The sequence below is a fragment of the Ips typographus genome, linkage group LG3 (genome assembly GCF_016097725.1).
Source record: "Ips typographus isolate SLU linkage group LG3, UJ_Ityp_2.0, whole genome shotgun sequence".
Taxonomy (NCBI): Eukaryota; Metazoa; Arthropoda; class Insecta; order Coleoptera; family Curculionidae; genus Ips; species Ips typographus.
The window spans coordinates 10,357,311-10,381,009 of record NC_138424.1 but is presented as its reverse complement, the minus strand read 5'-3'; the positions used below and the strand labels follow the sequence as shown (position 1 = coordinate 10,381,009).

General features: G+C 34.3%; 1 protein-coding gene across 1 annotated transcript in view; it reads left to right on the top strand.

The window, feature by feature from the left end:
* LOC145727174 (protein O-mannosyl-transferase TMTC1-like) overlaps positions 1-23,699 on the top strand; it is a 267,670-nt gene that overhangs the window by 136,850 nt on the left and 107,121 nt on the right. Inside the window, exon 3 of the mRNA XM_081976649.1 lies at positions 20,229-20,406. Within this exon, the coding sequence (XP_081832775.1) occupies positions 20,229-20,406 (178 nt within the window). The remainder of the gene's footprint in view (positions 1-20,228; positions 20,407-23,699) is intronic.

Sequence of the window (23,699 nt, the reverse complement as noted above, 5' to 3'; positions counted from 1 at the left end):
TTCAAGTATCCCCCAAAATAATTCTCTCAACACCAATTTCCATATCTTTAACATGTAAACTCTCGTCGTAGTGGAGAGGCTAAATTATTTAATCCAAACCTCGCCTTACATTTAAATTTCCGGATTCTCGCAGTGGCTTAAATCTATTCCAAGATTCTATCGGATCCATTAAAAAGTTTAAGAAGTTCCTGGAGAATAGTTTCTGGATTTACGTAGTTCGTGGCGCTGCTCCCGGGTGATTGAATTTCGCCAATGGATTAGTTTATTTGCAAAGTTTTTGCGGCCAAATAAAATTACCTGGATTTAATACCTCCGATAGTGGAATCGCCTTACTACCACTTCTTATTTCTTCCCATCCAGGTTTTATAAGGCAATTTTGGAGTAAATGCACCATAAGCCGGCTCAACTCGAGCCATTAATTCTAAACAATTAAAGCGGAAACACGTAAATATAAGGTCGTTAAATAAATTCCGGCAAGGTGAAATATAAAACAAAACGTAATTAACAAGAACTGGAAAGGTGAATTAAATTAATAAATTACTGCAAATTAACAAGGAACAAAAAGACTATATAGCGTTTAAGACGTGAAGCGCTTTTAATTCCTTTGTAAATTGATCTATTTACGTTTTTAACTCGAATTAAACTTCATCTTAGTGGAGCAGGCTTAAAGTTGTGGTGGATCTTTGACTAAAAGCAAAATGTTTTGTGAAGTTCAAACTATAGACACTTTAATTAATAACTTTAAAGGGTTCTTGAAAACATTCGAATTTTCGTTACGTAAGTTTCAATTAACGTGAGGATTTGTAATACAGAATGTACTCTGTTGTACTTTAAGCCAAGCCACAGTCAGTAGTTAAGCTGAGCTTAAAGTACTACGATAAAAATGGTGGTTAAAGTCTTTTAAATAAACGGTTTGTAAAACATCTAAATGTGAGTGAGTAAACGTCTCGCCAAGAATCTAAAATTATGTAGTAGTGTCTAACATGTTCAAAAATTGGTAAATATGCGGAAAATCAACTAACAATAGAAAGTTTATATTTATGGTAGTTTAGACTATGGCTCTTTTTTATCTGTATTGTAACTGTCAAAAGCAAATTAAACTTGAGCTTGGTTTGTAGACAGCAAACGTCACATTCAAACCATTTGTCTATTAAATGGTCATCTTGTGTGTGTCTAAAGCGTACATAGTGCTAACGGTATCAACTTGACAGAATAAACTATTCGATAACATGTGAGTTTGATAGATGCTATCATATTTGCCAGCATGGACAAAACATTTATTTTATACAAAAATGAATCGTTCTTCAATCATTATTATTTATTGTATTATCATTTCTCTCATAAACATGACGAAATTATAAAAAACGAACCAACAAAACTCTGTTTTTCTCTTTTTTATTATACAGGAAGCTAGCATTTTTTATTTGTATAATTACTAAGGTTTTACCATTTACTGGCGTTTCTTACCTTCTGGAATTGCTCCATCTTCAGTCAGGGGACAAATGTGTGTTGTATGGGGTGCTCACAGTTCATATTACTTTTTTCATTGGTTTCTGAATCTTTTATTGTCTATTTTATAAGTGTACATTATTTTCACATAATTAGTTTAGCTTGATGGTTAACTAGTAAGCACTAAAAACTTCCACCAAAGCATATCTTAGGGACCATATTTTTAAAACTTTGCGGAACTCTTATACGGCTTTAAGAGTTCTTCAATAGGACTTAACAAACCTTATTTTGGAGAAAAAAAATAATGTTCGAAAATGTATAGAAATTTATATATTATAATATTCAAAACAATTCAGTCACAAACGATAATAATTATTAAAGTATTGAGGGAATTTCAAACTCGGTTTGCCTATACTGTCAGGAATGGCAATTTAAACGTTTAATCTAAATCGTTATTTGTTATTTTTAATAATTCAAAAACTGTAAATCTATTTAATCAATATTATTTCTACTTTTTTAAATTTTTGATGTATTTATGTTGAAAGTTAAATTTTTTGATAAATGTTGAGGTTTTAGATTAAAGCCTGAATGAGTTTGTTTAAATCCTTAAATAAGAATATTTAAAAAATAAATAAAAAGTCGGTTTCAATAAACTTATCAGATTTATGTTATCGATTTGGGCTTTAACACCTCAAACCGCTGCTAGATTGCAATTATTATCAAGTCTGTATAAGGAGGGCCACTATGGGGATCTTGAAAACGGTTAGAGATACAAATTTGTTTAAATGGGAAAAAAGTTGCGTAATCATGGCCTTAACAAAGTGACATTCACAAAACTTCGACTTTTCTTTCGGTTTTTGAGATATTTTGAAAAAAGTTATTTTTTTGGTTTTACGTTTTATTTGTTTGTGACACTTCTCCACAACAACTTTTAAAGCTCTTTTAAGTGGCATTATCAGTTTTTCATTCCGACGTTTTGTTTTTGCGAAACCATCATCAGCTTCATTTTTTTAAATACGACCCCTGACGTTTTTATGTGAGATTCTGAAAGCCCTTTTTATTCCGAATTCAATAATGTATGAAACTAAACTTTTTTTATTTTCACTTTTTTTACTTTTGTAATTGAAGAAAACTGTGTTTTTTTCTTATTTTTAAGCATAAATTAATAACAACCATCTAAATAACCTAAAAAATTTATTGGCGTAAGCAATTTTTAATTTAAAAAAATTACAAAAAATAATTTTCAGATCCGTAATAGGTCATTTCTTTATTAAGCTCAAAAAACAGTGTAAAATGCATTTAAACCATAAAGTGTCATAAATTATTATTGAATTTGGAATAAAAATGGCTTTCATAATCTGATATTAAAGACCAATGAGCGCATTTAAAAAAATAAGGTTGATGATGGTTCCACAAAGACGAAACGTCGGAATAAAAAACTGATAATGCCACTTGAAAGAGCTTTACAAGTTGCTGTGGAGAAGTGTCATTAGTTTTGGTCAATATTAACGTCACAAAAAATTAAAATTCAAAAAATTCACTTTTTCAAAATATCTCATAAACCAAAAAATATTATTAAGGCCATGATTACGCAACGTGTCTCCCATTTAACCAAATCTGTATCTCTAACCGTTATCAAGATCCCTATAGTGGTATAATTATATTAAAAAAGATTAGAATTCACAACATGAAACACAATTTTTATCAGATAGTCTCATCACAGTTTTCAAGTTTTATCAGTTTTGCCGGCAACAAGAACTCTATTTCTTTAATTTCGTTCAGGGAGTGTTGAGTTTCAGGTGAAATTGTACTTCTTAAATGAGATTTCTGCGTGTAGAGTATTTTATTAAAATTTAATTTGAAGCATATAGTGCTTAAAGCTTGCATGCACCGAGTAATACATTAGGATTTACTTCCACCACAAAAACTTGCAATCAAAGAAGAAACTACATAAAAAGGAACTGACGTACATACTTAAATAAATGAGAAAAACTGCAATAGAAATTTCAGTTCATTGAGTAAATGCAATACGTTGGTGGTTTTCCTTCTACATACCAGTAATTGTAATATTCGTGTTCCTAATCGCTCTGATTATGGTTTTTAAATATTTACATTTAAATAGAATGAAGGTGAAAATAGTGGCAGTTTCGATTTTCACTTTATTTTAATATTTCAATAATTACCTACTTCAGCACCAAAGTCTGAAAATCACAAAGTCAACTTTAATGTTTAAAAATTGGTTTTCTAGACATTTATAACCTTGCAACAGTAAATTGACTTATTACATTCAAATAGTTAGAGTTTCCTGCTAACCAAATTTAAATATACATCAGGATGTATTGAAAATGGCGCCCAAGTAGTTTTTAATATTGTATCGTGCGAATCAAAATCAAATGAATCAAATCTGTCAGCAGAGGATAGATAAATCACGCACAAACACAAAATACACAATAACAAAATATAACAGATTACAATTTAAAAAAAAAACAACAATGGTGAAACCAAAGCATTAATTATTGTTGCAAATAAAGCCATTGAAGAAACATTGGATGATACAAGCTTAAACAAACTCATGTAGACAATGGCACTAACTGTACAAAATACACTAATTCCTGAAGTCAAAGACAAAAATCCAAGAGTTGCAAAGACGAACCATCATGTAAGGAAAGACTACGAAATCAAATTACATCTTTAAGAAGGGATCTGTCCAGAAGTTTTGTCACATCTATTAAGGGTTAAAAATCAAAAAAAAAAGCTATACCAGAAAAATAATATAAAAAACAAAAAAGACCATATTAAAACTGCTGAACAATTCACAGCAAAAGTGTATAAAATAAAAAGATACACAGAAAGAAGAATATTATCAAAACAAACAGTTTACTGAAACACTGTTATGGGAAAGAAACACGCATTGAGAGAACTATACCTACAAGAGAGAAAATGCAGAAATACTGAAAAAGCATATACGAAAGAGATGTCCAACATAGAAGTACATTTAACTGGATTTAGAGGGAGTATGATAAGTTAATATAAAAAGAATGGAATGGAATGATGTTACAGAGGCGGAAATCAAAATAGCGCTCAACAGTGCTGCCAATTGGAAGGCCCCAAGTCTAGATGATATACCCAACTTCTGCTTGAAATTAGAAGCTATTCACGAATATATAGCTAAAGCCTATAACAAGTTATTTGAAAAATCAGAAAAAATGCCACAAAAGGCAAAACATACTTAATCCCTAAGAGTAAAGAATTTGTAGGAGAAGTGTGTGTCTAAACACATTTTTTTGTATAAAAGTCTCACAAAAGTAAATCTGAAAGACTGTATACCCATCAGCAAAAAGGATGTTCCAAAAACTGCTACGTTAAAGACTACCTTCTGACAAGCAATATGGTTCAGAATGGCTGTGAAAACAGCAAGAAGAGTCTCTCAATTGCATGGATAGATTACAGAAAAACATTTGATAGCATACCACATAGCTGGCTAATAGAAACTATGCATATTTGTAGAGCCTCACTTGTATTGCTCTCATTTGTATCCAAAAGCATGGCCAAGTGGAAAGCCATTATTCATTTGTCAAAGGGAAAAACAAGCTTAACCCTAGATAATGTAAAAATAAAGAATGGAATCTTCCAAGGAGAGTCCTTGTTTCCTTTGCTTTTCTGTATGTCCCTATTCCCGTTGAGTTCAATACTGAAGGATACAAAAACAAGTTACAGATGCAAAAATGAAAATTTGAAAATAAAACATGATGATCTAAAGTTAATAGCTAAAGATGATGAAGAACTAATGGAACAGTTAAGATTAAGCAATTTAGCGACGACATACATATGCAATTGAATGTTGAAAAATGTGCTAAAGTAAGCTTTACTAAAGAAAATCCAAAATTATAAGAAAACATACAACTGTGTGAAGAGACCACCTATAAGTAACCTAAGAATCACTTGAACAACCAGACGTGTGCAAATACCTTAGTATTGAAGCTTCAAACAAAATATTATAGAAGAATAAGAGCCAAAAAAACTAAAAACGGAATTAAATACCAAAAACAAAATGTCTGTTATTACATCACTTGCAGTACCTGTAAATTCAATATAGCTTCGGAATCATAAAATGAACACAAACTTGAGCGGCAGACTACACCATTTACATATGTAATTTAGAAAGCGTTATTTGAATTTTAGAAACCATGTGATGGATTTTAGAAATATCACTTGTATTTCAGAAACGGTATATTCAATTTTAGAATAATAACTTTGATTTTAGAAATTGCAAATTTTATTTTAGAATAGTTTCTTGTATTTCAGAAAAGATCAGTTGGATTTTTGACACGGTTATTTGTAATGTGGAAAATTAAAGTTGTATGTCAGAAATCTTCATACTAACATTTTTGTAGTGAAAGGTAATTGTGCTGTCATTGCTACAGTTATTAAAAGTTTTAGCAAATGAAGATATGTCAATTCGGATGTAATTTTGTATTCATTGACAAAGTTATTCTTGTTGACGCTTTGTAATTGTTACTATAGAACAATTTGCTCTCTGTATATTTTATATAAATTAATAATCCAGATGGGCGGTTTTTTTTCTGTAAGTGATATTAAATTTAAAAAAATGGACTAATAACCAGACAGAAACATAATAAAATTCTGAAATTGAAATAACTTTTTTCAAAATACACATGACAAATTCTGAAATTAAAATAACTATTCTAATATCCAACAGACCTTTTCTGAAATACAAGTGACTAATCTGAAATACAACTCACGCTTTCTGAAATCAAATTTACGATACTGAAATACAATTTTTAAGTCCTGAGATCCAACTTATGTTTTCTAAAATCTAAGTGATATTTTCTACACTACATGTGTAAATGGTGTAGAAAGTTGTTAAATATTCACACCGTACTCCATCCTAGAGGCGATATTGCTCGTTTATTTATACAGACTACAGACCTCGAAAAACAGAAGGAAGAGGATTAATATGTATTGAAACCAGTCATATCATAGCTGTAGAGGGTCTTCACGTGTTAACATTTTAAGCCCACGTTAGATCATGTTGTTTTGGAATTACAGGTGTAAAACTTGACGGCTGTATCTTTAGTACCCTAGGGCTTAAGTAAGTTTACCACCAATTCGGTCTAAAAAGTGTTTAAAATCTAACAAAAAATCATCTTTTTTGAGCATGGTATATAAACAAAGCACAAAAAACAGAGGTGCAAGTCCTAAAAATAACAATACACAAGAAAATCCCAAAGTACCCGAAACAAAGAAGTAAAAGCAATAAAACATGAACTTAAAATGAAACGGATAGAGAAACACATGGAGAAGTGGAAAATAAAGAAATACATAGAATTCAAATGCATGCATTCTTCAAAAATGAAGAATCGTGGAAGTGGCATACAAATGCAAACACGTGAAAGAGAAATGGTGTGAATATACTCCAGATCCCGTTGTCCTCAGAAATTACCATCATATGGATACTTAAGTCCAAATTAACGAAGCTATCATCATTAATAAAAATTGTTGTTAAGAACAATAAACAGACTACTTGCATAATAATAAACGTGCTGAAAAAAGCTCAATTAAAAGGATTTGCAAATAGAGGTACACAGATTGTGGAAGGTGAAGCAATATTAGTAGATCTAAGACTAATATCAGTAGTAATCGTTATGGGGCTAATATTCAATACTACCTGTGAAGTCGTCAAGGACATCACGGGAAACCACAACTTGCAAACAATGCAAAGGGCAGGTTTGTTTTTTATTACTACTTCAAACAGGATAATAATATGTGGAAATAAATAATACTCACGGACATATACTTAACACGAACACAATGATATAATATGGTGTTCCCTTTTTGCAAGAACAAATGTTTCAATTTTCTAGTTTCCTAATGTCTTTGTCCTTCAAGCTCCGCGTCCGGGAATAACGAATTACCTTAGCCAAATCTAATGCTTCCCATTCTGCACATTTCCGCTCGCAAGCCGCTGCAATGTTCTCACCTTTATTAACCCCACAATTTGTTCACGTCAATCCCAAATTTCAGCTACGTCCTGAGGATCCGAGACGAAGGAACGTTGGCTACGTGTTTGCGGCCGAAATTAATGTTCCCGTGTAAAATTTAAGGGCACTCATCACAGACAGAACAAACTTTCCGTGGTTCGTAATAAAAATTCGGTTTTATGTGTGTGTGCGCGCCAAAGAAAAGTTTCCTCTAAACGTTCCAAAGCTAGTGTCGGGATCTAAAAGTTCTTAACGGGCGGAACAAGCTAAACTTCTCAGAAACATTGTCACCGAGACAGCGGTTATGCAACCACCGCCCCTGTTCTGATTAATTGAGAAAGTTTAGAAGCGCATCCAGGACCGCAATTCTCGAAATCCGATGCAGGCTTAAGGTGGAAAAACCTTACAGTTCGGTGTGATGTACTGTCTTGAATATTAACTTCTGATGGCTCAGATAACTCAGAAAAAATTAACTCTAAGTTTAGACATTAAAAAATGTTAAATTTGGTGCTCTTATTGTTTTTACCAGATTAAGATAAGTTCTCCATTAGTGCCCATCATATCAAAAAAATGGGTTTCTCTTTTATAAACATTAGTATTGTTTGAATGATAATATCATACTAAAAACTTAGAACTAACTAGAAGTCATTCCTTTTCAAATATGGCTCCTGGAGCTTTATTGTAAACAAAAACGTGATTTATTTTATATTGTATAAATGATTTATTTTTACTCACGACAACACAATTATTGGCATTTTGTAAGTTTATAAGTACACGATACATAAACTAACATAATTTAATTTTCCCACCCTAGTGCGGGAAAATCAGTTCCTTCCGCGCTAGTTCGGGAAAGTGTATCTTTTGAGACCGAATTTTTTGTGGAAATGTTATCATTCGCGCACCATCGTAGAAAAAAACAATAATCAGATTTTAGTTTAGTTAAGATAACAAAAACTAAGACAAAAGTTAGAAAATATAATGAAATTGGAGAGTATTAAAATTAGGAATACATAGAAGGTATAGTATTAAGGTAATATGTTGACAGGTGTCACGTGACTGTCTAGGTAAATGGTGTTCTCTGACGTGTGACAACTGTCATATATTGTCCAGTGTGCGAAAAAAGATGCAAGAATCACAGTTTAAAACAGTTTTCTTGCAATATTCATTTACATCATCATTACATTTACAGTACACCATTTTGGTCTCCATGATCATTATTTTAACAATTGTCACGTGACTATCTATGTAAATGGTGTTTGAGTTTTATGTGACAGTTGACACAAAAGTCAAACCTGTCTAACTTTGCCGAATGGGTCCATGAAGCTGTAAAAATCACAGGGTATAATAATAGTTAACTTGCAGTATTCGAAACAAGACGTGTTTTTTTATGGGCTCCTGACAATTAGTTTGACAGCTGCTATGTGACTATATGAGGAAATAGTGTTTCGGTATTACGTGACAACTGTCATAAACACCAAAACTGACATCCTTGCCCAGTTTGGGCATGAAAGCTCTTTAAATCACAGTATGAAACAGTTTTCTTGAAGTATTCGACACGAGTCGTGATTTTTAGCTCCTTGACCATTATTTTGACAGGCCGTCTAACTAAATAGTGTAGCAGTATCACGTGATTGCTGTCACAGACGTCAAAGTTTGCTCAACCAAAATATGAAGCTGCAAATATGAACGTTTATGGTAGTACCTACATTTTTTTATACTGTTCGAAACACGACGAGCTTTATAGCTTCTTGATATATAATCTGACAGTTTATAGGTTACTGTCTAGGTAAATAGTGTTCTAGTATCACGTCACAACTGCCAGAAATGTCAGAATTGACAAACTTTAACACAGTTTGGTCATGAAGCTCTAAAATTCACAGTATGGGATAGTTTTCTTGAAGTATTCGTGGTTTCTAGCGTCTCGGTCGTTATTTTGACAGTTGTCACATAAGTGTGAAATTAAATAGTCTACCAGTATCACGTGATTGCTGTCCTAGACGTCAAAGTGTGCTCAACCTCAAAAGTACAATTTGAAACAATTTTCTTGCAGCGATAGACACAAAATGTACTTTAAAGTTTCATGATCTCTAATTTGACAGTTGACATGTAATTGTTTAAGAAAATGGTGTTTTAATACCACGTGACAACTGCCATAAACGGGAAAACTGTCAAACTTTACCAATCGGCTCATGAAGTTGTGAAAATCACAGTGTAGAACAATAGATAACTTGCAATGTTTGAAACAAGACCTGTTATTTTATAGGTTTCTGACAATTAGTTTGACAGCTGTCACGTGGCTCTATAAGAAAATAGTGTTTCGGCATCACGTGACAATAAACATCAAAAGTAACAAACTTTGCTCAGTTTGTGCATGAAAGCTCTTAAAATCAAAGTATGGAACAGTTTTCTTGAAGTATTCGAGACAAGTCGTGGTTTAGAGCTTCTATGTCATTATTTTGACAGTTGTCCTGTGACTGTCTTATTAAATAGATAGTGTACCGGTATCATGTAATTGTTGACACAGACGTCAAAGTTCGTAGGTCACTCTCTACGTAAATAGTATTTTAGTATCACGTGACCAGGAAGGTCAAAACTGACAAACTTTGCGCAGTTTTGGCTCTGCCGTGAAGCTCTAAAAATATTCGAGACAAATCGTGATTTTTAGTTTCTCGGTCGTTATTTTGACAGTTGTCACGTGACTGTATATTTAAATAGCGTACAAGTATCACGTAATTGCAGTTGCAGGCGTCAAATCTTACTCAACCTCAAAAACACAATTTGAAACAATTTTCTTCTTAAAAACAAATTCAATATATACAGATATATTATTAACATTTTTATGTAACGCCTAAATTTTCATTAAAAATATGATGAAACAAATCATTTCAAATTTAATAAATTAGAAAGCATCTGATGATCAGAACAGAAGAACAGAAACAGAAGATGATCTGCAAAGACAATTGCATAAATTCTATCAAATCAGCCGAGAGTTAAACATGAACATCTCTACAGAAAAAACCAAAAGTTTAACATTTGCAAAAGATCCGCTAAGATGCAAACTAGTTGTAGGAAATGATATTATTGAACAAGTCTCACAATTTAAATATCTTGGAATAGAACTCTCAGGCCACCACGATCCGGTAAAAGACTTGAGAAGTCAAGTGAACAAGGCGACGGCTATATCAGGATGTTTAAGGTAAATAGTCTGGTCGAACCAATACATGCGCAAAGACAGTAAAATAAAAATCTATAAAACATGTGTTCGACCAATAATGGCATATGGCATAGAAGTTCGCGAGGAAACAACTAAAACTAAAAGCATGCTCAGGGTGGCAGAAATGAGAAGCTTAAGAACTATACTCGGAAAGACCAGAAGGGACCGAATTAGAAACACGGACGTAAGACAGCAATGCGGAGTACAGGACGTAATTAGATGGGGGAGACAGAGGAAAAGGCAATGGTACGCGCATGTGAAGCGCATGGAGGTGGGCAGATTACCTCGCATAGCCCTCGAAGGAAAACCAGTAGGCAAAAGAATACCAGGAAGACCACCAAAAAGATGGAAAGACAACTGGCATTCCACCTCCCAAGAGCTGATACAGAGGCAACCTTGAAGATAACAGATCGTCAGATCTCAAAAAAGAAGAAGAAGAAGAAAGCATCTGTTGACAATTTGCAAATTCTTGAATATGTATTTATATTCATTCTAGGATAAAACTGCTATTCAAGAATTATTGAATAATTATTCTAGTCTAAAGCCTAGTTTGTAAAAGAAATTATTAGCTGTAACTTTAGTATTAGCAATAAATTTAGCATTAACTTTAAGAAAGAAGGCTGTTTATAAATCTCCTAATTTAACCACACAGTTTTCTGAAAAGTAACCTTGAAAATGAAAAACTTTAATGTTATTTTTTCAATTTTTGCTGCACTAAATCAATAGAAAAAGGATTCTCTTAATTTATGCTTAAAAATTTCGTAAATAAAGAACAAATTCAACAAAATGTTTGTCACGAATACTAAAGTTAAATTTTGTTTTATAAAATCAGACTAGACTACTATTTGATGAAAGTCATTTGACCAACTTAACTGTAACCTAGAATGCTTGACAACAACTTGACAAATAATCCCCTCATAATTTGGTCATAAATTAACGCTTATCTAAAATTACCATCAAAAACAATATCAAGCAATTTAATGTAGTTGCAGTGCAGTAAAACTAACGTTAAAGTTGTAAATAATAAACACGTCGCGTGGCCCCTAAAGCCCATCAAAAAGCGCATTATTACCGCCGCCTGCAAACACATAATGAACACCCCGAATGTCTAATACGTATATATGTATGCAAATAGGAACAACAAGGAAATGTAGTAGCATTGCGAATGCAGCAAGAAATTTCCTAGCACTAGGGATATTACCTATTCAAGATTTTCAGCGTCGCTGAGTTTCATAGTTCAACTAATGCCGACAGTCTGAAGCAAGCCAGCAATCAGACTTTACAAGAAATTACTATAATATTCAATTCTGTTTGTCAGGATAGTTGCCTTGAGTGATTGGCTTCATTCGCAGGCAATTTCTACTCGAATGACTTTCGTGACTCACTGCTTTATTTACTTTCAGGAACAAAGAAGTTTCTTACAATTTTTAGTGGCAACACGTTCAATTAGTCTCGAATGTAGAACAGAAAACATAACGTTGAATTTCCGCCACAAAGGTTCATGTAGGTTCATTACTAATTCCGAACTGCGTGAATCTTTTATAAATCCGGAATGCAGTTCGGACTCTTATTTCGATTGAAATTTCGGATTTTCCAATTGGATGTTTCGAAGCCAATGAGAATTCACCAGTTTATATTTATGTCTCCATGAGGAAGAAAAGCAAAGGCTTAAATGCAATTTTTATCCGTCAATGAAATAGCAAGTACCTTCTTGGAAGTTTGTAGCTCAAATATAGACTCGATATCCCGTAAAGCGGAAAGTTCTGAAAGCTCGTTGATACACTGCCGTGATTGGGGAAATATGCAGATATAAAACAATATTTATGGGGCCCGAGGCTAAAAGTGGGTCAGGAAATAGTCTAATATATTGTGGAGGATGCACAACTACAGTTTGAACGTTTCAACGAAGCTGGAAATCAATTCATTGCTATCTGAGTAAATAAAACCAATATGATGTATGCGATTGTTTTCTGGCTTTGCAAAATGTAATATCGTGGGTTATGTTCTTGTTTTTTTCAAAAATAAGTCTGTTAAAGTTATTAGTTTATCTGTTAGGTAAGTCGTGGGTTTAGGTGTGGCAACAAAAAGGAAAAGCACATGGAAAAGCTTCGAAATGACATTCAAATCAACGTCAATCAACGAGAAGCTTTTAATTCGTGTGTTTGGAAAAACGTGGGCCACTTTGACGAACTAAACTAGCTGTGATGTTTAATGACAGGTATAGTCACCTGACAAGCTTTGAAAGCATAGAAACGAAAGTGTAAAGATATGGGCATCCCACTAAATAACACAACTTTATATACTTTGAGCTTTGTAGACGATCAAGTAATTTTGGCCCAGGACTACGAAGACCTGGAGTACATGACCCGGAAATTAGTTGAAGAATATACCAAATGGGGCCTTGAAGTGAACGTAAATAAAACCGAATATATGTGCATAGGCGGACTACAACAAGACCTTATCCTCTCAAAGATACACAACAGAGAATAAAACCCTGCAACAAATATAAATACCTGGGAGTGTACAGGGTGCTGCATTTTCGATGGTTTTACGGGGTACAGAGAAAACGGTAATAGATAGAAAAAAAGTAGCATACGTGTTCCGATCTCTTTTTCCGAGCTGAGATGACTGGCGAAGAATGGGCTGCGCAAACTTCTTTTGTTTCAAAGATACGGGGGGCTTTTGAAAATTGGTTATTTTGGAACCTCCTCTGTATTTCATTTGCTATTAAAGTTATCAAAAAAGGAAAAACGGTTTCCGGTAGAAGTTTTGACGTAGAATCCAATGGCGTAGTCAGTTTTCTATTAGGTTTAGTTTCTGACATATGACAATAAGTTATATTTTTTTAAACGGAACACCCTATATATTTAGTTCATTAATTCTGTTGATTTTTACTTTTTCAACGGTGTATTAAAACATATAAGTTTGTAAACGTTAATCTTGGTAATTAGAAAAAAAGTGTTTCCTTAACAAAAAAGTGCTAAAAAATATGTATAAAAATACCCACAGTTGAAACAAAATTTGGCTATATTCATATTAACATGTTACATGTCGTTTATAAACAGTTTTTTCAACTTCTACCTTAAAAATAGTAGAAAATAGAAATGGCCACTTTTCTTATTAAAGTGATGGTAGAACTGTTTGTAACTTAGATTTTTAATAAGATTTATTAAAAATATTTAATTTTCTGATGTGTTAGTTTATATGATTTCCGATTTTGTTTGGTATTTCAGATATTGGTCTTTTTTAGCTTAGCAAAGGTCTTTTTTTTAAAATAACAACTTATATGTTGTCATACACCGTTGGAAAGGCAAAAATCAACAGAATTAAATGACGTAAAAATATATAGGATGTTCCATTTAAAAAAATGTAACTTACTGTCATATGTCAGAAACTAAACGGAATAGAAAAAAACTGACTACGCCATTGGATTCTACATGAAAACTACTACCGTGATCCGTTCTTCCTTTTTCGATAACTTTAAGAGCAACTGAAATACAGAAGAGGTTCAAAAATTAACAATTTTCGAAAACCCCCCGTATCTTTGAAACAAAAGAAGTTTGCGCCGCCCACTTTTCGCCAGTCATCTCAGCTCAGAAAAAGAGATCAGAACACGTATGCTACTTTTTCTCTATCTATTACCGTTTTCTCTGTACCCCGTAAAACCATCGAAAATGCAGCACCCTGTACATTACGAACGACGGTACCGCGGATGAAGCAATAAGGGACCGAAACATCCAGAGACGTAGAGCCATCAACCTTCTAAACAGAGTGTACTACGGGACCAAAGCATATCGAAAGCCAATATACGTGGCCCAACTCAAATGGTATGAACACGTCCAGAGGATGGGAGAAGAAAGGCTACCCAAGCAAATCCTTAACTGGACACCACAGGGGAGAAGAAAAAAGCGACCCAGAAAAAGCTGGAGAAAAGGCATCATTACACAAGTTCGAGGAAGAGAAATGGAAGAAAACCTGTGGATGAACAGGTAAAAACAAAGGAAGTACTGCATAACATTTACAAAAAATTATATCATAAACAAGACACGATAATCTCACGACAAAAGACGCGCAAGCAGAATCTTATGCGCAGCCCCCACCACTGCTTTTTTACACTCCTCCCACTTCCTACCAGTATAAATAGACAGGTTACACATGTTCCGCGTTAATTTGCGTTTTGATCGGTTAAGTGGCCGGTGTAAACCTCAAATTCTCCGCTGTTGCTTTTAGGAATACAAAAGCAAAGTGAAATCATTTAGCGTTAGTATTTCGAAGGAGAAAAACAACAAGTTACCGGGTCGCACGTTTGCTTAAGCATTCAGCGTGCGACGCAGACAGACATTTACATGTTTGTATTTTGTTTATCTCGCCAAAGCGAACGTGATGCGGTTGTTTGCTTTACAAATGGCCGCCTTTGACCTGTCGCTTATTCCCCGAACAAACATCGCGATCTGTACGAGGGTGGGTTATAACCATTGGATTCGTAGCCATGTTTATTTTGTGTGTACGACAAGCTCGTTTTGTCTCAATTTACTTCCATCCAAAAATACGCTCATTATAATATAGATAATGTGTCAACACTGTATTATATTTTGGCCTAACTGTCATAAACACCCAATGTAGCTTGAAAATAAAAAAACAATTCTTTGTTTCGACACCCTTCTTTTTCAGCTTGACTTACTCTTTAACTTTTTTCTTCAGTGCCTTTGTGGGAGATCTTCTTTAGTCTAACTGGTTGTAACAAGAACAGCTTCTTCTTCTTCAGGAACTTCTTGGCAGGTTGTTCGTATTTATCGCCTTCGTCAACATTTTCAGGTTCTTGCTTCTTCAATACTTCAAATTCTAGATCAAGTTTTTCTAAAGACTTTACGTTTTTTTCTACGTCTTTAAGTTGCCTGCATTTGGTCTTCTTGATCTTCTCTGCTTCATCAAAATTTCATCTCCAAGGCTGCAGTACTTCACCCATTGGTGGGAAATCTACCCAAACTATTTTGTTCTTGAGACATAATTTTGGTACTACCATATTTAGAGGTTACTTAGCATCAGTTGGTTTTTAGTTCTTTAGGTTTATCTCTGCTAGATCTTGATTAGAATTAGTTTCTCTTTCTTGGGCTTTGCTTTCCTTTTTTTGGTAAGCGTCTACCACTTCTTCTAGTGTCTTCTTCAGATCTTCAAACTCTTTGTCAATCTTCTCCAGTTCTTTAATTCTGGTGACACGCTTTTTATTTTTGTGATTAACTTTTGAGGCGTCAGCAACGTTTCTAGAGCGCACACCATTATCCCTGTAGACTGGTTCCAATTCGGTGATTACTGGTTTTTATTCTTTTTCTCCAAAAGGTAGGAAGTCTAGACTTCTAAGCTTGCTCTTCAATCTTATCTTCGCTAATTCTTCAGGCTCTTTGAGTTTTTTCACCTTTTTCTTAGGTTTTCTTTTAACTTCATCAGTCTTTATATTCAACTATCTACGTATCTACTGTATTTTACAGCTTCTTCTTCAATTTTTCAACCTGAGCTTCCTCAGACTTACAAATTTTCCTTCTTCTTAGTTTTAGGTTTCTTCTCATTTAGTGGAAAATCAATTTATATTTCATGTCGAGTCCCTCAAACGACACAATGCTGTTGTGTTTCATTACGGTTTCTCCTCCAACTTTGAAAACTTCTTCACACTCTTTGTTTTGTGGTTTGAATTACTTCTTTACCTTCTTCAGATGGTTTTGGTTTATGCTTTTTTTCCAATTTGATTTCAGGCACTTCTTACTCTTTTGGCTTCGGAACATCTGGTTGTAGTTTCTGTTAATAGTTTCAGGAACATCCTTCGGTTTCTTCTTTTTGATTTGTTTAGCATTTTCAGTGTCTTAAGGTAATTCGTCTTCTTCCTCAGGCTGAGACAATTCAAATGACTTTAGCTCTGGTGACTCCGTTTCATTGTCGTAAGGTTCAAATGGCGGAACCTTTATATATTTGTCTTCCTTCTTTGGAACTTGAGGGACTTAGGGATTAATGGGTTTTTCTTTAATGAGAATTTCTTCAGGTTTGGCTTTAGGTACTTTCTTCAAAGTTACACCTTCTTCATCTGGTGGTTGTTCAGGTAGTTTGCTCTTACCCAACTTCAGTTCCTTCTCTTCTAGGGGCTTGGCTTTCTTAAACTTCTTGAGTTTTTTATAAAGGTCCTTATCCAGAGTTTCTAGTACTTAATTTTTCCTCCTCTTTTGATCAAGTTTTTCCAAGTCTTTAAGGTCTTTTTTGTTATCTTTTATTCTAATCTTCTTTTTCTTGGGTAACTTGGCTTCCGCTTTCAGATTTCTTGATGCTGGCGCGATTTGCGGGTGGGAATAAAATGTAGACCATTCAGCTCTTCAACCTGAGTATTTTGTCTTTCTTCATTTCAACAGGTGGTATTACTCTTCTGGACTTTTTAGAAGCAACTTCTTTTTCTGAATTTCTTAGATTTTTCTTCTTCTTCAGCAGCCTTTTTTTCTTCAAATGTCTTATTTTTAAAAGGGACCAAATTAAAAAATTATATGTCATATCGAATGAAACTAAAGAAGAACTCTCTCAGAAAAAACATCTGATGAGCATCTCGGCATTGCTCTTGAATAATTATGAGACGTTTCTAAAAAGTATAAATGAAACCGGATTATCGTAAGGAATCCGTATAGTATTTTTAGTGGTAATACCCCAAAAAAGTATCTATTTCTAGGTAAAAGTTTCATTCAAATCAATATTTTTGTCAAATCAGCAAGACTGTGTGTTTCAATGGAATAAAACCTGCAAACAGTTTTACAGTTCATCAATACAGCGTAACAGGGATCCAAGCGCCTAAAAGCACCCTTAAATCCAGTACCTAGTATCCTACATGAAAAACCTTTAATGACTATTGCTTTCGAATTCAATAATCTGTTACGTGCTCCATCTTTAATGGCGTCAAACTTTCACAAAAGTCACTCGGTGAAAGTTAATAATAAGTTAATCCGACAGTAAAGTTTTCTCGAAAAGTATCTTATTAACAACGGGCACCGTTTTGATCGGGAAAAAAACAGTTCTAACTCCGAAATTCAATCAAACTTGGCCTGATAAGTTATTCCGGCAGTGTTACGTATTTTTAATTAAGATTCGACGTTTCTTGATTCCCGCAGATCAAGGTGGGATTTGGGTTACGGGCTAAAAGGAAATGTTAATAATTAGATTCTCGCGTTGGATTACGCAGGTTGATTAAGGCTGATTTGCTGGAATTTGAAGAGTAGGAACGTTTTAAAAGTTTAAGTCAGTCACGGAACGATTAAAAAATAACAAATACCGTTACTTTTAATAATGTATCAGCCTTTTTTTTCAGAGAACTAGTCTGCAGTAGTTAGTTATCTGTTTTTGTCATGGAAAAGATGAAAATGTAACTTTAATTTGTTACAAATTCTGAGCCTAAATTGAGTGTTGGGTGGATCATACAAAATTAACTTAAACCTCTAGATATTACTCGTCTGAGTCACATCCAGAGCTGTCGCAATTACTCAAAAAAGTAATTAAATTACAATTCCAAACTACTCTAAAATTGGTGTTGGTAATTTAATTACCTTTAGTAGTTGAACTACCTTGTCAAAATTAATTCAACTACTCCCGAATCGTTGAACTCTACATCCTTGAAAATAAGTTAAATAATTAATTATTTGCATTTCATTGCCAAATACAACTACATAGTAAAAAATAAAAAAACTTTTCGCTCAAACCGCCAGAGGCTCCCAAAAATGCCCTTAATGTTCCGATAAAATCGAAAAACAGTTAAAATATTGGAATTGCCACAAATCTCTAAATATTACTACTAAAAATCTCCTAAAGGCTGTCAGAAGCAAATACAAGTGTCATGACTATTCTAAAAATTTTTTTAAGTCATATAGTTGTTAACATTTTTCAAATACTGCCAGAAGCCTTCTACAAGTGTCTTCGACAATGAGGATTCTAGAATCATTTTGAGTTTGCCAGTGATTTCTATATACTACTGAAAACCTTCTAAATACCCAAAAATTGTCTTAGAAAAAGTCTTTAAAATGACCAGAATTTTTTAAATACTACTAAAAATCTCTTAAAAACTGCCAGAAGCATCTACCAGTTTCCTAAAGAATTATATTGGTACTGCCTCTGAACAGCTTCCCTGAATACTATTGAAAACCTTCCAAATATTACCAGATGCGTTCTACAAGTATCTTAAATGATTCTAGAATTCTTTTAAGTTCCAGAAATGCACTAAAAACCTACCAAAAATTGCCAGAAATTCTAAAAAACGTTTAGATTTTGGCTTTTAAAACTATTTTATAATTTGCCAGATATTTATAAATACTATTACAAACCTCCCAAAACAACAACAATGTTCCAAGATTTTTTTTGAAATGGCAATAAATCTTGAAAATAATTTTGGAATTGCCATAATTCCTAAATATAACCTAAATCTATAAGGCTCATAAACCATATAAGAATTTTCTTAAATTGCAATATATCTTTAGAATCATTGTAGTTGTTGTTAAAGTGTTCTGTCTTTTAAATTTTTAGTCGTTTCTAGAATCAATTTGGTTAAAATTAAGTTTGATTTGACAATAAACTTGACAACATCGCTCATTGCTATACCAATCCGACGACCGTCGAATCAAGTTAATTTCCTGCAAATAATATTTGTTTCGTTATCAAACATCAGAAACAAGTGTATGTACACGTATACTTTTAATTCAGTTTTCTTATTTAAAAAAGTGTTGAATTACCTACTGGAAGTAACTATTCAATTACTTCCTTCTCCTTACTTTCAACTTTAGTTATGTTTTTTTAAAGTAATTCAATTTTAGTAGTTCAAATAAAAGTAATTGGATTACGTTTTTCAATTAAAGTAATCCAACTAAACATTTTGATGTCGCCACAGGTCAATCACTTTTATAGCAGAAAAATGGTTAATAAAGTATAAATACAGTCTAGCAAAAATGCAATGCTATTGTGTCTATTAAACAACTTGTTTTTGTTTTTAAACCTTACAAACACAAGACATACAAATTTTCTAGCTGCTTTATCAAACCATTTGAAGATATAAAAACATATTATTTAGTTTCTTTTTATCTGTCTGGCTGAAGTTTTTATTTTCGACAAGTGGTCTCCAGTGGACAAATTTCCTTTTTAACAGTGACAATGCTCCAAATTAAAGGCCCCAAAACGAATATTAAGACGCCCCAAGCGATTTCGCATACAAGTCACCGCTTGTATTAAAATTCAAAATGGAATTATGCTAACATGGATATTTTCAAAGGGCAGTCGGACAAGCATATTTAATAAACGAGAACATCACAAAACGGACCGTTTTAAACGTCAAAGTAGTTTACGTATCCTGAATAATATATTTCTACGAATTTACGAAATTAATGTCCAGCTGCGGATTTGGCCCCCTTGCATACCAACCCCACACCCCTCTCCATCATTCCGTAATTTCTGCTCATTTGTTTTATGTTGGTAGTTAGGTGAACTATTACCAAATGTATTATTTAGCATAAGTTGCCACGAATGCAATTTTAGCATTGTTTGTTCTCTATTTACAGAGCTAATTATCTATGTTTTGGGCTCAATCCAGTGGCGTTCCATCTAACCAACATTGCTCTACATGCAGTAGCGTGCCTGCTATTCACCAGAGTTTGTTTGCGTATAGCCGGGCTGAAACCACCGTTTGCCACCCTGGCCGGTTTGATGTTCAGCGTACATCCAATCCACACCGAAGCGGTAAGTAGTTTCATTATTTCACCTTTTGTGCTATCTGACTGACGTGTTTTATTATTGAGTTTGCCCGATAGTCAAGGAATTTCAATAACAATACATAAATATACGCACGCATTTGGAATTTATTCGTTTTCGTCCGTAACTACACGAGAATAGAACAGGGATTTGGGCCAGAAATCAGATTGCCTCGCTTTTATTTTACTTCCACGGTGCACGCAAATGGGAAATCGTGACAGCGAATATATTTAGAGCAAAATATATTTCGTCTATTTGCTCCGGCAGGCTCGATATTCTAGTGGGAATAAAACAAAACAGCTCCCACATACACAATGTCAGATGTTCGGTCTGGTGTGGTATGCGGGAAAGCTCTGGATTCGGCTTTTTTCACCCCATGTGACGTCACTGGGAACAAATGCACCGAAATTGCCCTTGAGAAATTCAATCCAGCGAGGCATGTTAAGTTAAACGGTTGGAAGTGCAAAAGAAAGCACTTTACGTCAGAAATAAATGTTTGAACGTAAAACTGGACTTGTAATTAAATATTGCTCATACTTGAATATACAAAGTGTCCAGCTTAAATGTCAAATGTATGTACAGGGTGATTGGTTACATTTGCTCTTAACCTTATCTCTTAAACTTATTGACTTTTTCAAAAAATGTCAAATAGGATAGTTATAGTTCACGTCATCAAGGTTTTGCAGAATTACCTTTTTAATATACTGGGTGGATCAAAAAATGCTATATGACAGAAAGTTCTCGACAAAACATTTCCGGTATAAATGCTTCAATCTTTCGGTAGCGTTTTGAACAAAATTATTATTCTAGTTACTGAGAGCTTTTACTTCTCGCAATATTATCTAGTTTTGAAAAAATAATTATTTTGAAAAGTGCGGATGTTAGTTATACAACATTAAATATGGAAAATATTGGAAATAATAGTCGGAATCAGAATATCAAATAATACGATGGGGTATTCATTTAAAAAAACAAAACTTTGTGTCTATTTTGTAGCTTTTTTGATCCACCCGGTATATTATAAAGTATATCCTGCAAAACTTTGAGATCGTGGATTATAACTTTCGTATTTGAAAAACAAGAACTTTCATCATCGACTAGGATTACGCAATTCTGCCAGGAAGAAAACTTTAAAACACATGGTACAAGCTGCCACCTAGACGCTTATATACATACCTGGAAGGCTCCAGGAGATCGCCCAGACATCATCATCATCATAATCCGCAATCAGATCGACCTAACCTAACCTAACCTATCCGGGCCCTCAGACCATGTTCTCTTGATGGCGGTAATCAAAATCAAAATGATGACAATCAAAACCCATGTACCACAGCGAAAGATAGATTACAAAAGACTTAAAGATGAAGAAACCAAAAACAAAGTTATCAAAAACTTTAATGAGAAAATACTGACAACCATAGATCGACAGACGGTAGAGGAAGCTAACATTGTTGCCGTATGGGAAGAAATGGAGGCTGCCATGACCAATGTTGCGGAGGCAGAATTAGGACATAAAGAAAAAGCACAAAAACACGATTGTATGACAGATGAGAAACTGGCGCTGTTTGAGGAACGAAGAGGATACAAGAACAAAGGGAATGGTGATAACTACAAAAAAAATCCAGAAAGTCATTAGAACGAAGATAAGAACCGCTAAGAATGAGTGGCTGGAACAACAGTGTGAAGAACTAGAACAACAACAAAGAATACACGATGACTTCAACCTACACAGAAAGATAAAAGAGACGGCAGGAGTATATAGAAAGAGTCCATTCTCTAATGTATAAAACGATCAGAGAAGCGCTCATTAGCGCAGGATGATCAACAGCGTAAAATCATATGGGAAAACTATATTAGCAACCTTTTTCCCCATGAAAGACCTGCTGTTGAAAATGTAGACGACTAAGACCTCTCGGGACCTCCCATCACAAAAGAGGAAATTATAAGAGCGATCAATACATCCAAAGATAGAAAGGCGATTGGCCCAGACCGCTTACCTGTAGAGTTGCTCAAACTATTGGACGACAAAAGCATCACAGTTCTTCAGACGATATTTAATCAAATCTATAACACAGGCGAATATCCCGCCAAATCGTTAACATCAAATGCAACAAAATGTGAGGACCACAGACTAATCAGCCTCATGAGTCACACACTGAAGATATTCCTTAAGATTGTCCACTACAGAATATCAATAAAGTGCGAAAGAAACATCGGATCCACACAATTTGGATTTAGACACGAGAGAAGCATTAGTTGCGACTCAAGTTTCTCATTCAGAACTGCAACGAACAGAGAAAGGACATAATGTGTCATCGATTATGAAAAGGCGTTCGACAGAGTGCAATATCATAAACTGATCCAAATCCTAAACAGATTGGACATAGACCAAAAAGATATCCGCTGCATTCAAAGCCTATACTGGAACCAAATGGCTGAAGTCAGAGTTTGTAACGATCTCATAGAAGCAAGACCAATTTGTAGAGGGGTCAGACAAGGGTGTGTTCTCTCCCCACTTCTCTTAATTTATATTCTGAAGCCCTAGAAGAAGGCAACGTGGGCGTTAAGGTGAATGGTGTATGGGTCAACAATATTCGTTATGCGGACGACACAGTTCTAATTGCAGATAACATGGAGGATTTGCGGGATATGCTTGGGACTGTCGGGGAATGCAGTAAGAACATGGGCCTCAATATCAACACCAAGAAGACTCGAAAACCACAAGAATTTCAAAACTCAAGCCTAACGTATGTGAATCAACCAATAGAGCGAGTAAATAACTTAAAAATCTAGGAACGTGGTTGTGTGAAAACTGGGAATCAGACACAGAAATCAGATGCCGGATTGAAAGAGCCCGCAGTGCGTTCATGAAATTCCAAAAAGTGTTCACCAATATCTCCAATCACCAATACTGATTTCGATTTTGGCTTGAGAATTAGATTTGTCAAATGCTATGTCTGGACAGTGTTGCTTTATGGCATGGATGGATGGACACTGAAGGTGAGCACTATGAACAAGCTGGAACTGAGTGTACTGAGGTACTGGTGTACTCAGGATTCCGTCGACTGCAAGAAGAACCAAAACGAGGTCTTGAGAAAAATCAATAAAGACCGCGAACTGTTCCAATTCCTGCAATTGATAATTGAGGGGAAGATTGAGGAAACGAGAGGAATCGACAGGAAAAAGATGTCATGGCTCCGCAACGTTAGGCAGTGTACAGGACTGAGGACAATGCAAGAACTAAGGCATACCTTACGTAATACGGAAGAGTAGACAAATGT